At 38.5% G+C, this 16,165-nt stretch overlaps 1 protein-coding gene across 1 annotated transcript in view; it reads right to left on the reverse strand.

Annotated features, from left to right (window-relative positions):
• The window catches only part of LOC134800589 (protein CASC3-like), a 42,329-nt gene extending 26,247 nt beyond the window's left edge, over window positions 1-16,082 (reverse strand). Inside the window, 7 exon segments of the mRNA XM_063773079.1 lie at window positions 216-440; window positions 5,220-5,345; window positions 6,628-6,722; window positions 7,536-7,677; window positions 13,281-13,381; window positions 15,425-15,496; window positions 15,790-16,082. Of these exon segments, the coding sequence (XP_063629149.1) occupies window positions 216-440; window positions 5,220-5,345; window positions 6,628-6,722; window positions 7,536-7,677; window positions 13,281-13,381; window positions 15,425-15,496; window positions 15,790-15,861 (833 nt within the window). The 5' untranslated portion in view covers window positions 15,862-16,082.
• Between the last annotated feature and the right edge of the window lie 83 nt (window positions 16,083-16,165).

Raw genomic sequence — 16,165 nt, forward strand, 5'->3', positions numbered from 1 at the left:
AGCAAACAAATATTTAAATAATGATAAATTGAAATAGATATCATACACTAAATCGAACCAGCGTCTTCAGCTTACGCGGCTAAGGCCTAGTTGGAAATATATAATGACATTAATCCACCACAATTAAATTTTAATATTTTACTTTGAACCCAACGTTTCTGGTATGTAGCATGTGGTGACGGAAACCTGCATGCGTGGTGGGCACCAATACTCACTTGTTATTGAGTACAGTGGTGGTGATAGTGAGGTTCTCCAGCTTGGGCAAGGTTTCCTTGGGCTTGGCGTTGGCGTCTGGGCGGGCGTTGGCGTTGGGCTTGAGCTTGGCCTTGGTGGAGGCGTGGCGGCGCAGCGCGGCGCCGGCGGCGGTGCCGTTGGAGAGCGACTCGTTGGACGTGGGCTGCGACTTGGAGCGCGGACGAGGCCCGCGGAGCCTTCTACTGCTGGAGACATATTCAAATTTTTAGAGAAGCATATTTCAAGAAATCGAACCACGTAGTTCAGTGTTTATATATTATCAACCGAGTTCAGAAAAAGGAGGAGGTTCTCTATTCGTTATCTTAGAGTATTTAATAACTGGAGTCGCCTTTAAAGAGGTTACCCCTCTGCCGAAAAGCTTGCACAACTGTGTAAACTTTTGTATGGACTGACAGGGCTATTTGTACGTTATGTACAAATCATGTAGAAATAGCAATACATTTGACGTCCCCTCCCCCGCAAAAATCGTCAGACTGTTTCGTAAAGAAAATGACAGCCATGACGTCTCCAGTTACTAAATGCTCTAAGTTCGTCGTAATCGTTTTTAGGGTTCTGTAGTCAACTAGGAACGTGATCGCTAGTGCTAGATTTGGCACGGATATCATGCTGACAAAGTGATAAAAACTAGATATTTTTTTCTGTACCTCCCCTACGTATACACATAAAGTGGGGGAGATTATTCTCGGTGACGTATAGTGGCGGCGCGTCAAACATATCCATAGGCAAGCCGGGGCTAATTTGGCTTACATATTTCCTTTACAACTCTGCTCAAACGTCCAAAAACAGGCAAGCCGGTGGGAATCGGCTTTTATGGACGCGCCGCCACTGGTGACGTATAAGATGTTTTCTCAAACATACTCCAAAATGTATGCGTCAATGTCACGAAATGAAGACATGAAGTTGCTCATTTATGGCTCCTTGCATTACTTCTTGACCAAGGCCAAGCGTCTATTACGGCTTTTAGAACGAAAAAGTAAAAACTAAAAAGTAAGAGGCAATCCCGCTGATTTTTATACTATAGTTGGTCAAGCAAATCTTGTCAGTAAAAAAAGGCGCGAAATTCAGATTTTCTATGGGACGATATCCCTTCGCGCCTACATTTTTCAAATTTGCCGCCTTTTTCTACTGACAAGATCTGCTTGACCAGCTATAATAATGAACAAATCATTTTTCTCAAAAATGGACGACAAAGTCGACTTTGCCGTTTAAAAAATAGGTTGCGAAGCGCGTAGTTTATGGTCAGTCAAATATTAAAAAGTTAAAAACATTGCAGACTCGGCTGGAAGGCTACTTGCTGGCTTCGGATTCAATTAAACGGACTCCCAAGGTCGTCCGTTTAAAACGAATCCTCAGCCTGCAAGTAGCTACTTCCGAGCCTCGACAATAATGTACTATTAAAATACTGCAGTTTGTTAAAATATGTGTTTTTTTCGTAAATATTGCAATCTAAATGGTTTTCGCTAGGGGTTATTTATCTTCACACATGTAAAGTCTCCGATTGCAAGTAAGTCCTAAGGGAAAATCATGGCCGTAAATCTATTTTTCTCAAAAATGGACGGCAAAGTCGACTTTGCCGTTTAAAAAATAGGTCGCGAAGCGCGTAGTTTATGGTCAGTCAAAAATTAAAAAGTTAAAAACATTGCAGTCTCGATTTTGGGACTGCAATGTTGCAAACAAATTCCATTATTTGTCGAGTTCCAAACTTTTTAAAAGTTGAAATGGCCATATCAAATGAAGGCACAGGCCCATTAAACAGCCAAACAGAAGATTAGTACCGCGACTATAGCTGTCTCAAATAGGTTGGCGTATTTTCGGCAGAAAAATACACTTATTAAAAAAATAAAAAGGCGGCAAAGCAAATTTTTTCAATTGTTTCTACTTTTTTTCTGTGAAAATATATACGTAAGAAAGTTGCTTTTGTAAAATATTTCTATGATATTTATATTTCTTGCACCATTTTTGAGAAAAGCACTATATATGACTCGGCTGGAAGGCTACTTGCTGGCTTCGGATTCAATTAAACGGACTCCCAAGGTCGTCCGTTTAAAACGAATCCTCAGCCTGCAAGTAGCTACTTCCGAGCCTCGACAATAATGTACTATTTCTCAAAAATGGACGGCAAAGTCGACTTTGCCGTTTAAAAAATAGGTTGCGAAGCGCGTAGTTTATGGTCAGTCAAAAATTAAAAAGTTAAAAACATTGCAGTCTCGATTTTGGGACTGCAATGTTGCATACAAATTCCATTATTTGTCGAGTTCCAAACTTTTTAAAAGTTGAAATGGCCATATCAAATGAAGGCACAGGCCCATTAAACAGCCAAACAGATGATTAGTACCGCGACTATTTAGCTGTCTCAAATAGGTTGGCGTATTTTCGGCAGAAAAATACACTTTTATTTTTTTATTCAAAAAATAAAAAGGCGGCAAAGCTAATTTTTTCAATTGTTTCTACTTTTTTCTGTGAAAATATATACGTAAGAAAGTTGCTTTTGTAAAATATTTCTATGATATTTATATTTCTTGCACCATTTTTGAGAAAAGCACTATATATGACTCGGCTGGAAGGCTACTTGCTGGCTTCGGATTCAATTAAACGGACTCCCAAGGTCGTCCGTTTAAAACGAATCCTCAGCCTGCAAGTAGCTACTTCCGAGCCTCGACAATAATGTACTATTAAAATACTGCAGTTTGTTAAAATATGTGTTTTTTTCGTAAATATTGCAATCTAAATGGTTTTCGCTAGGGGTTATTTATCTTCACACATGTAAAGTCTCCGATTGCAAGTAAGTCCTAAGGAAAAATCATGGCCGTAAATCTATTTTTCTCAAAAATGGACGGCAAAGTCGACTTTGCCGTTTAAAAAATAGGTCGCGAAGCGCGTAGTTTATGGTCAGTCAAAAATTAAAAAGTTAAAAACATTGCAGTCTCGATTTTGGGACTGCAATGTTGCATACAAATTCCATTATTTGTCGAGTTCCAAACTTTTTAAAAGTTGAAATGGCCATATCAAATGAAGGCACAGGCCCATTAAACAGCCAAACAGATGATTAGTACCGCGACTATTTAGCTGTCTCAAATAGGTTGGCGTATTTTCGGCAGAAAAATACACTTCTATTTTTTTATTAAAAAAATAAAAAGGCGGCAAAGCTAATTTTTTCAATTGTTTCTACTTTTTTCTGTGAAAATATATACGTAAGAACGTTGCTTTTGTAAAATATTTCTATGATATTTATATTTCTTGCACCATTTTTGAGAAAAGCACTATGTATGACTCGGCTGGAAGGCTACTTGCTGGCTTCGGATTCAATTAAACGGACTCCCGAGGTCGTCCGTTTAAAACGAATCCTCAGCCTGCAAGTAGCTACTTCCGAGCCTCGACAATAATGTACTATAGTTAGAGTCTGGCTACTGAAATATTACACTAATGTTTGGCGGGAAATTCAAAAAATCTTGGGCTGGTCACACTTTGTGTAGTAGGAATTATAGTTTTGATACTAGAAAATATTTTTGATTTTCTATGCACACGCAAGGTACCTAAGGATATAAGTTAAATATACGTTGACGTGCACTCAAAGTCAGTACGGTTACCATCAGTTTGTCACTGACATTAACGCCGTCGAGAACGTAATTTACTTTCTATACGTCCCGTTTGCACTAATATGCGAGTGCGAGCGAGATGTATAGAAAGTAAATTACGTTCTCGACGGCGTTTATGTCAGTGACAAACTGATGGTAACCGTACAGCTCACATCATTTCTACCACTATGTAAAGTACAGTCAACGATAAACACATATATTAACACTTTCTCACCATATACCATTGTAACAAGGCGAAAAATGAAATGTAGTATAAATATTAAGACCTATTTCGATAACACCGTACTATAAATCAATCACAAAAAAAAAATACATAAGTACTATGCCAAATATGCTAAATGCTAAGTATCAAAATATTTATAGAGCACCAACCTCCTAATATGTTTACATTTGTTTAGGGATTGTAAACATTGCAGTTTTTCATTATATAACGCTACACGTCGACTTCGCACATTGTCGTAATTATTTACGAGCTTAAATAATAGTTTGCGAACCTCACTCAGTATAGATATTATTAATATTATTTAAAATATATCCCTTTTAAACCGAAAACAATTTGAATGAATGACATAAATTGACAACTGACTTTTAGTTTTTTTTTTTAATCATAGACAATTGGTGATACAACAACGAAATATCTGTCAACAATTTTTGGCTAGCCAGACTCTAGGTATGTAGTTGAATTACTGATTTTGCAAAATTGTCTTGTCTTGTTTGGTTTCCTCGCATTCGATATGAAAAGTAGAGTGTTTAACTCGGGTGAAAGGCACCATTTCCGTCTCGGACTATTGGCGCTCTCACTGCGTTCGAGCGCCGACCTACCTCGACAGAAATGGGTGCCTTTCAACCCTTGGTTAACAATCTACTATATTTTAGGTTGTATTGTAGGAACAATTGCTTCATAAGTCAGAAACGCGCATGTGACAACCATAATATAGGAACATCCATAGACTACGAAAACCGCTTAGCGTTACTAAAACTGCTTAAAAATTGAATTTAGCAAGGAACAAGTACCAGGGCCTCATGAGTTACGAGAAGGTGTCGTTGACCAACCCGCCCTGGGGCGCGGGGCGCGGCGGCCGGTTCGCGTACGAAGGTATCCCGGCTGCTCGCGTATCTTAGCTGTATACTTTTGGTTTGTTTACATATATGATTCTACTAGTTTAAAGTATTATTATTACTTGATTACTTAGTAGTTATTTTAATTATAATATTTTCTTACATTGTTTGAGAAAAGTACTATACAATCCTTGGCCGGAACAGGGATTGCAAGACTCGCTTTATCCGGCCCCGTCTACAACTCGGCCGTCTACCGCAATCTCGTCCTGCAATCCCTTACTCCACGGCCTCTGCAGTAATGTACTATACCTGTGCTTGTGCGCGGTGTCGAGGTCGGGGAAGTCCTCGGGGCCGGGCGGCTTGCGCGGCGCCGCCTGCGCGCGCCGGTACGCCTCCTCGTCCTCCCACGTGCGCGTGTACTTGTTGGGCCCGCGCCTACACACAACACACATCCATTACGCATCAATAATATCGTACGAGACTATTTTATGTTAGGCCTCTCCTGACCGGGCAGCAAAATCGGTGCGACACGGTGGTGCCGATACACCGACTAGGTCTATGGCGGATTCATCAAATAGGGGCAATAGTGACCCGTCTTTTCGGCCTCGCGATCAGAAGCCCCTCACATCAGTACAGTCAACTGTAAAAATATGGGTGTAGCCAACTTATTCAAAAATATGTCCCATAGTTCTTAATTTGCTGACATAAGAACTATGGGACATATTTTTGAGATGATTTGTGCACCCATATTTTACAGTTGACTGTACAACAATTAGTGTTTGATCCTTTAGCATTTTCTCAAAAATTAGCTGGAAGAGATCCCTTTTAGGGATAAGTTCGCCTTTGTACATAACAAATTTTGTTTTGTTTTGTCCGTTTTATGTAAACCTGTGTATGTGCAATAAAGTGACATACATACATACAATATGATTCCCGCAAATACGGGGACGCACCTCGATCCCACGCATCCATTTCGACCAGAAAGAAATCACATAATATCTGTGTATATATCTCTCTGAGGGAAACGGTGACCGGATTCAGGACTAACGAGTCAGAGTGACCCTTACGATTGCGAAACGGTCAGGATGCAGAACTGTATTTAGTGTGAGTTCATAACATACATTTGCTACTTGCATTTAGTACTGGAATATATGAACTCACCCTAAACACTAATCAATGTGTAACTAAGCTCTTAGATTTTTAAATTTTCTCAATGGCGTCATGTAATATAACAAAATATCGTAGAAAGCATAAAGCATGCCATGCACTGATTGAATGTAATAAATAAGCCGATAATCATGCTGCAATAACTTAGTTCACTGACCGGAAATGTCGGTACCTCCATTTTGAAACGCGTAAGAACAGAATAGGTTTTTTATTAATTCAAGTTCATCCTCAAATAAGACATAATGTAAACATCAGTGTACGGTCAGCAATAAAAATAGCTAGGCGGTCAAGAAGTCAAAATATTCTATGTTGCTCCTATCCACAATAAGATTTCAATAATAAAATTGTGTTCAAATCATTATGCTCATCTGGTCCGCTAAGCAACTTCTGTTGTAGACTTTAAAATTCGAATTAAGTCAAGAAATCCGGCGCAAGTTTAGCACGTCCTGTTAATCTTTTGATAGAAATTCCGCGCCAGCTGTGCTGTGAATCAATCGGTAGTTTAAAACCTTGATCGTTCGAGTTGTATGTGTTCGTGTGTTGTGGTTACCCGTATCTGCGGTTGCGGCGCGCGTGCGGCGGCGCGTCCTCGTGGCGGATGTCGTAGCCGTAGATCGCCACCAGCTCGTCGCGCGACTTCGGCGCCTGCACACACACAACCCGTCAACACACACCTTCATAACGATACGCAGTGATAGCATCGTTCGCAGACGTTTCTGCTTGTTAAAAATTAAAATTAGTATGGGTGAATTTCCAGTATGACTTCGTTTAAGAAGTGTAACACTCTTACGGTAGATGTCGCTAGGGTCCCCTTGACCGATAATATGGTGAAAAGATTTGCTGGCTATGGATGAGGTCTCGGTGGCTCAGATGGCAGAGCGCTGGAGTATCGATCCAGAGGCCGTGAGTTCAAGTCTCACCCGAGACAGTAATTTTTCCACTTTTACATTTATTCTAAGCTTAATACACAGTACGCTAGGCGGGGCAGCTTGTGGTGAGCTGTTCGGGACTAGCGACCACACGTACCCCGAAAGACTACATATAATGGCATTAAGTCTGCCGGTTGTACTCTTTTGATGTGCAATAAAATAAGTCTCCTTTAAGTAAATAATAATCCCGATAGTGTCTTGATTGACTTTTTCATTTGCGTTGCGAATGATCGTATGTTTTACTAAAGTAGCGACGCTAAACATGAAACATTTCATACATTGACGTGTCTGGGGGCAGTGTACGAAATTTTTCATGCTCGGCGTTCCTGCTTTAAAATTAAAAGGGCATCAAATCAAAGGGCCTTCATTTTACAAAGGAGAAAGCCGTGTGTGGCATTGTGCGCCTAGGGTGCCTAGTCAAAATGACAATCGTTTACAAAAAACGAAACGCTACCATAAATGACTGACGTTTGTGATAGCGTTTAGGGCCCCTGATCGTAATTTCATTAGAATAATGTATATACGGGACCTGCTCGTTCTCGTTGAACTTGTCGTGCGCCCAGCGGTCGATGACCTCGGACTTGCGCGGCGCGCGGCGCCGCTCGGCGGGCGGGGAGCCCTCCTTCTTCTCGGAGGACGTCTCCGACGTCGTGTTGGCTGGCTCCTCACCGCTACAATATTTTTATTTTTATTTTATTTATTAAGTACAACCACATCGTATGTATTACATATGTTGCATTACAATAGAGCCAAAGTACTTCACCTGATACAATACGACAATTATGGAGTACATAGCGTTGTCTAAGTATAATATTGGGAACGAGATTTTAAACTATGAAACATAAAAAAACATTAAATTATAAATAATTAACTAATATATACATTATTTACAATTTTACGACAATCCTTAAACAAATAGATACAAATACTAATAATTTAATACAGACTATACTTATTTCTTGAAACTAAATATTATTTTCGTTTTGGCAATATCTTAGATTTAAATGTGGGTAGACGGTCATGAAAGATGTCAATGGAATATTTGTGAGTGGTAAGACTGTTGTAACTCGAGCATATTCGCACCACGGGGGCCTGCAGACCAATATTTGTCCTGGTAACCGGTATAGAAAAGGGTTTAGCTATAGGCCGCCGCGGGTAGTTGTGGGGAGTGGTGAACGAGATTTTTTCTAGTAGTTTGCTGCAATTTACCTTTCCGTTAACTACCTTGTGTAGGAAGCACAAGTCTAGCATTCGGCGCCGATCACGTAAGCTGTGCATTTTGTATCTAGCAAGCCGGCAGTCATAGGTATTTCTATGTGAAAATCCAGGTGTGTGAAACGCAAGATGTCTTGTGAATGCTCTCTGTATACTTTCAATACGCTGTGAGTGAACATGATAGTAGGGGCTCCATACTATTGAGGCGGATTCTAGATGGCTGCGTACAAGGGTGTTATATAAAATAATTTTAGTTTGTTCCTGTCTAAAACCACTAGAGTTTCTCCTTATAAAGCCAAGCATTTGTGCAGCCTTTTTAACTGCTGCGTCAATGTGTGAATGGAATTTCAATTCACTGTCGAGTGTAACTCCGAGGTCTCTAATTTCAGCAACTTCCGTTAGCTCGACGCCACCTATCTCATACTTAGTCACAAGCGGTTTTTTCTTTCTGCAATATTTTATAAAAAAGCACTTCTTCGCGTTTAGAGTCATTCTATTCTTATTGCACCAGGACATTACGTTAGTTAGGTCATTTTGGAGCATTCTGGCATCCGACTCGCAAGACACTGTTTTAAAGATTTTTAAGTCATCTGCGTATAGTGAATAGTTAGAATGTTTTATGTGGCCCGTAATATCGTTAATGAATATCAAGAAAAGCACCGGTCCCAAATGCGATCCTTGCGGAACTCCCGATTCGGCATAATAAGTTAGTGATTGGTAGCCATGTACAACAACACTTTGCGGCCTGTTAGCAAGATATGACTCAAACCAGCTCAACCAGTTATAACCTACACCAAAGAGACTCAGCTTTTTCAGTAGGATTGCGTGATCGACTTTATCAAACGCGCTACTGAAGTCTGTGTATATAGTGTCTACTTGTGAACCTCTATCAACCTGCTGGCATAGATCAGTAACAAAAGGCACGAGATTAGTCACCACAGATCGACCAGGTCTGAACCCGTGTTGGTAATCTGACAGACTGGATTCCGCCAATCCTGATAGTATAGGCACAATAAGGGACTCGAACAGCTTTGAGAAACACGACAAGATTGAAATCGAACGATAGTTTTGCACATCAGCTTCGTCGCCTTTCTTGTAAACTGGCACAATTCGAGCCTCTTTCCACGCATCAGGAAAACAGCCCTCTGTGAGTGAGCGATTAAATATCAGATAGAGTGGTAAAGTCAAAGCCGATCCACACCGTTTCACGAATATAGGGGGTATACCGTCGGGTCCAGCACCTTTTGAGCAATCGAGTTTTTTGATAGCCCGTAGTATTTCTGATTCAGTCAGATATATTTTGTTGATAAAGCAACTTGTGCTTGATTCATCTCCTGTAACCCCGTTACTAGAGTTCTTTGATATATACACGGACGAAAAGTGTTTAGCAAACAGATTGGCTATATTAAGTCCACTTTCAGCTATGTCGTCATTCAGATGCATCTTCGCGGGGAGAGTAGATCGACCACCTCTTTTGTTTTTAATAAAATTCCAGAATGCCTTAGGGTCACTTGGAATGTTTGCTTCAACAGTTTGTTTATAATGTTTGTAGCATTCATCGTACAACTTATGGCACCGACTACGGAGGAGTTTGAACTCAATTTCGTCACGAGGGTTTTGATATTTACGATACCTAAGTCGAATTTGATTTTTCTCCCCCAGAAGTTTTATAAGAGCATGGCTGAACCATGAGGGATAATTTGACTTTTTAGATTTTAGTTTCGGTACGAATTTTCCAATGAGATCATTAGTTATATTATAAAATTCGCTAGTCATTTCATTGACATCCTTCAAGCCCGATAGCCTACTCTGCCAATCTATGCCCTTTATTTCCTTAACTAACTCATCATATGCAGCCTTATGATAATTGTAACTGATATGTGCTTTCGGTTTTAAATTACTTGTGTTGCAATAGGACACAACAGCCAACAGACTGGGATGGTAATCATAACTTTTGCTAAGTGTATCATTAGGTTTTACAACTTCGATGTTTTGTAGGTTAGTTATTATTAGGTCTAAATGGCGGTTGTCACTGTTACTTATATTGTTAACTTGATATAGTTTGTTGGCTGCCATAAAATCAATCAGTAAGTAACCTAGAGAGGTATTATAATTTAATGGAGCTAGATATCTCAGGTTGGCTTGGGTTTTCCATTGAATGAAGCCTAGGTTAAAATCGCCTACGAGTACTAAATCGTCCGTGTGCGGCAGAGCAGCATCTACACTAGACAAGAAACGTGATAGTGATTCCACTTTGACAGGAGGAGGAAGATAAACTACGCAAATTGTTACTTTTTTGACCCGGTGATTATGATTTAAATATAATGTCACCCAAAGGCTTTCAATGTCAGTTTCATAACTTATTAATTTTACAGAAGGAATATCTTTTGATACAACAAAATGCTTCAGATATTGTTATCGGACTACTAGTTTTCACAAAGCTGCTGCGAAGCCTAAAGGGCAATGATTGACGCAGTAGTGTAGATATTCATGTAGGCTTATACTACACTACACCAATATAACTTTATGTCGGTTTTGGAATGACTTGCTGATCAAATTCTGTTCTAATGTGTAATTGCTCTTGTATTTGTTTAAGAGCTCTTTCTCTTGCACTGATTCACTATTCATTCTTGAACCTTTGAATTTCAAAACTTAATTGTAAAATGTCATGCCCTCATTGGCAATGCCAAGTACTGTAAGACGGCGATTCGGTTCATGTATCGTATGCTATTGGTTGTCGATCTCACTGTGAAGCTAAGCAAGGAGCCTAGGATATACAAATCAAAACGATTTCTTTATTATTCTCGTAAATAGGTCACATAACGTTGCTTATCATGAATAGTGACACAAAACAAAATGAAATGCCATTCGACTTTAAATCTTACCTGTAAAAGATAGAATATTAAATGCAATAGCATTTCATTTTTAGTTGTACCACTGTTCATGATAAGCGTCGATAAGTGAAAAATGTATTAAAATCTCAAATTTATTACGCCCAGACTAACAAACTTGGCTGTGTCTTGTCTTTATAACCTAATTGCAAATACATTAAGTCTGCTAATCAGTTAGTTACATTGCCATTACCATCATCGTTTTCACAGTTAATTGACCATCCTTGAATCTTATTAGCAGATAAATAAGGTCCACCGAGACCAATGGTCAGCCAAGTGCTGGCTGCATACAGGCAGTGCACGCGACGGACGCACTGGGCAGCGGAGCGCGAACATTAGAAAGCTGCAGCCAATTATATTTGTAATGTTTGTTTACCACATCTTCTTTAGTAATTGGGGGTTCTGTCGGTTTGGTTTCTAATATCATTTTTTTCAAAGTGGTAAAATGTGTGCCCCCCCCCCCCCCCCCCCCCGTAACTTCTAAAATAAGAGAATGATAAAACTAAAATAATATATAGAGTCTGGCTATTGAAATATTACCCAAAGTTTTGGCGGGAAATTCAAAAAATCTTGGGCTGGTCACACTGTGTGTAGTAGGAATTATAGTTTTGATACTAGAAAATATTTTTAATTTGCTGTGCACACGTAAGGTACCTAAGGAAATAAGTTAAATATACGTTGACTGCACTCAAAGTCAGCTCACATTATTTTCTACCACTATGTAAAGTATAGTCAACAACAAACACATATGATTGCGTTCCAATGTTTTGATTTTATTGATATTTTCCAGAACTTCTACTTTATCCGTTTTTTTTACACACTTGTTCTGTTTATGAGATTCAGGTATTAATAAATTCACATACTTAATCAAAGTTATAGGGAAATGTTAGAAGTTTAGAACTAGTACTTAAAGTATCAAAATATTAATAGAGCACCAACCTACGAAATTGTTTCCGACTCGTAAACATTGCAGTTTTTCGTTATAAAACGCTTCACGTCGACTTCGCACATTGTCGTAATTATTTACGAGCTTAAATAATAGGTTGCGGACGATAGTCATTATTGACCGAAGCGAAGCGAAGGTCTACGTTTTGACTCGGGCATTTTGCTTTCGTATGTCCGGATGTTCTCCTCTACAGGTCGCAATTCTTAACCGATTCTCGTGAAATTTTGTGACCGAATTTTATGACTAAATAAATTTTTTTTGTCAATCCGGTTTTTGGAAATTTTTAAAAATGGCGGAGTCGTAATGCCTGGCGCCTAACCAAATAGTGGTATCAGTACCATACGAGTAGAAAACACTCGTATGGTACTGATACCACTATTTGTGATATGTTTATAGATTAAATGGCCAAAAATTCAGAAAATTTATTTCGCTGGTTTCGGAGGTATTGAGATATTTAATTTTAACTAATTTTAATTTGAGAAGGAGTAGCTAAATTTCGTCAACCCATCTAAGAACTATTTGGCTCAGTTTGTAAACGTTCGCTTTTTCTGTTTGCACAGAGGTGGTCTGGGTTCGATCCCCAGTAATTGTATGCTGGGATATTATATCTTTTTGTATTTTTTTACACATAAATTTCGTATTGTTTTTTTTTTAATTTACTATATTTAAAGCTCTTAGCACCATGTTATTTAAAGCTCTGCTCGCGAGGTCTACAGCTCACAGAGCCACTAGTTATATGTATTATTTAAAATAAACGCCTTATAAACCACGAACAATTTGAATGAATGACATAAATTGACAACAGACTTTTAACTTTTTTTTAAAGCATAGACAATTGGTGATGCAACAAGGAAATATCTGTCAACAAAATTTGGCTAGCCAGACTCTATGATGTACATTACCATGCAAACTTCCACCGAAAATTGGTTGCAGATGGTCTCTTATTGTTGCAGACAGTCATCTAATATTTAGTAAAACAATTATTATGAGCTCAAACTCAATTTTATAACATTGTGACTATAGCCACAATTGTTTTGCATTATAAGACCAACTGAAGGTACCTAATTATTGCACTATAACCAAATTATTAGTAGGCTATTTTAACTGAATTATGTAATGAGAACTAGTTCAAATACTGCTTACACTATTGGACCACTACAAATGAACAATAACAAACAACACAAGATAAATATAAAATTGTAAAAATTAAAATAAATCTCACCTAGCTGCAGTTCGGTCGTCATGTTCATAGAATGTGCCCCGCTTCGGAATGTACTGAGGGTTACTCCTGTCCTCATCGTCATCTACTCGCCTCTCTGTCTCCTGAAAACATGTGAAACACAAACTGAAAACAAGTTCATGTTTACTGTATTGTCAAGATTGGTAGTTGCTTTTTGAAATTAATAACTCATCTTATACATTTAAACAAGCAATTCTTGTATCTTTATTTATTTATACAGGGTGGAAAGGCACGACGATCCTTTCCGGAAATGGGAGATAGTTTAGCCTAAGCTCTATATTTTCTCCATAGAAACTATGTTAATATGGGCAACCGTTTCTAAATTATGACCTTTTAAACATCCACGCAAAAAACTACTTTGTTCTAACCCTAACAGGTGACAGGGTCAATGAACTTACTTGTAAACAATCAGTATTCGACAGGAAATTATGCTAATTTGTTGCCATCTAACCATTTTTAGGTCTGCTTACAGCACGGTAAGAATCATTGCAGGATTTTCGCTTTCTTAGTGGTTCCACTTGTTCAATACTTGAATGAAATAGTTATGTTATTCCTTAATATTAATAATACTAACCACAACATTGTTTACAACGACAGTTCAAATGGTGACATTGACAACCACTCAAAAGTACGCAATCGTCTTATAAATATCTCTGGTTTCCTTGACTGATAAAAAGGTTTTAGTTTCTTAACACGTTTCACAAAATTATTTTCGAATAATTGGAAACTATCTAAAATAATTAAAAATAACAAGTAGGTTGTGTTAGTTGCACCAAATGAACTTGCAAAAATGAAATACTAAGAATAAATCAAGAATAAATACTTCTTCAATACCAAACTAACAAACCTTCTTGCGTGGTAGGAAATAGACAAGACGTCTGATGTTTGAAATTAAATTTTCATTGAACTATACTTATTGAATGTCATATTCTTCAAATAAAAATGTTAGATGCTCGTGGCTATTTAAATTTGTGGGGCTGTGTAAAAGATATGGTGTACCAAACCAAACGGAATGTGAAACTGCGGACGAAATGAGACAAAGGCTAATTGGTGCTTTCTGCGGAGGATAAATGACGAAGAGCATACACTATATCGCATGTGCATCGACATACTCGGGTACGGGCTGCGACGGCGTTGTAATACACGGAGGTACATTTGAACACCGTATGTGAAAAGAAGATAGTATTAAATATTGGAGAAAAGTAATTATCTAAGAAAGTAATAAAATTGTTTGTAATATTTTTGCATGCATTTGATTTATTTGACATTTATGCGTCATTCACACATCATTGCGATACTGTCAACGATCGGAAAAAAGTGTAAAGTCCCGAGCTTTCCCGACGGAGATCCTTAATCTAGCCGTCATGTGCACATGCTATAGGGTTATCACCACAGTTAAAAAGTAGTATTTTTGCAATTTTTATTTTTTACTCAATTAACGATTCTTACCATTACCAATAGTCTCTGTATCACTTAAACGACCTAATACTTCCGGGAAGGATCGTCGTGCCTTTCCACCCTGTATAATATCTGGGAGACCGAGCTTTGCTCGGAAAACATAAGACCTAGCCGGATTGATAGGTCTTATATCTGGGAAAACGCGCATTTATGAGTTTTTATGTTTTCCGAGCAAAGCTCGGTCTCCCAGATATTTTAACCCTTAATTCAAAACCATCCAAAATATTGGACATAATCTTAGACTGTCTCTTAGTATTTTTTCCTAACCAGAATCATAAGTACTTTTCAGCGTTGAGGTTTGAACTCACGACCCTCCATTGTGTTAACTGCTTCATTTTAAGGACAGAGAATACAAAAACCCCAAGTTTCGAGATGTAGACACATATGTTTGTGATTTGTTACTATACCTTCAAATAATAAACTAAACAACTAATGTATATTCATATTATTATGTACCTACTTTCATTTAATTCACACATGTGGTTCAAACAATTGTATTTGTGTAATAATGATTGTAAGCCATTAAGCAAGATATACTGAATCTTTGTAGGCTAAACATATGAAATTATTGTAACACAATATCCAATAAGCATGCCATTAGAATTGGTGATCATATGTAGTAGAAATATGACAATTGGAATGGATTAGAAATTGCATGAATAAATTACCTGACTCTCAGGGTCCTGGTCCGAGTGCTCGGAGTCGCTGGCCGCCGAGTCGTAGTCGGACTCCGGCCCATCCTGCAAACCAGCCACCTTTAGCAGTTGCATGATAACAAACAAGTCTGACTTTTGTTTTTGCTCTCAAAACAAACTAGTCTCAAATTCTACGTGGCGTCACCCGCGGCTAAAATTAAAGTCTAAACACATCAACGGCGCCGCGGAGAGTGGTCCCAATCGTGACCTCATTTGCGAAAAGAAATGGTCACACCGTCACGCGAATGCACCGGTGAAAGTGCCCGCGTAATACTTATAATGGCCAAACGAAAGTTGATTTTTGCCACTGTCGCTGGCGGTCAGTATTTCTAACTCACATTTGTCGAGTTTCGCTCGATGTCCTGGGAATCTGAATAGTCACCGGAGTCCCGTCGCGCTACGACCGACATGTCGCCGCCCTCCGGTTTTTGCAAGACCTCCAGTTTTATTGATATCAATTTCTCCACGAAATTTAAACGATTACACTTCTACTGTCCGTGTAATCCCCTCTCAAACAAAATGCTAACATCAAAGAGTATAACCACTAATAAACAAGTGAAGATAGTGAAATTGTTTTTTTTTTCTATCAATGTTTCTAGCGGCCATCAAGGTTCACGTATCATACAACGCAGATTTTCGATAAACGATAAATAAAATTATTCATTAAATTCAAGCATTACGGTTCATCGTCTAGATTTATTTTCTTTTTTTTCC

Source organism: Cydia splendana, chromosome 20 (genome assembly GCF_910591565.1).
Source record: "Cydia splendana chromosome 20, ilCydSple1.2, whole genome shotgun sequence".
NCBI lineage: Eukaryota > Metazoa > Arthropoda > Insecta > Lepidoptera > Tortricidae > Cydia > Cydia splendana.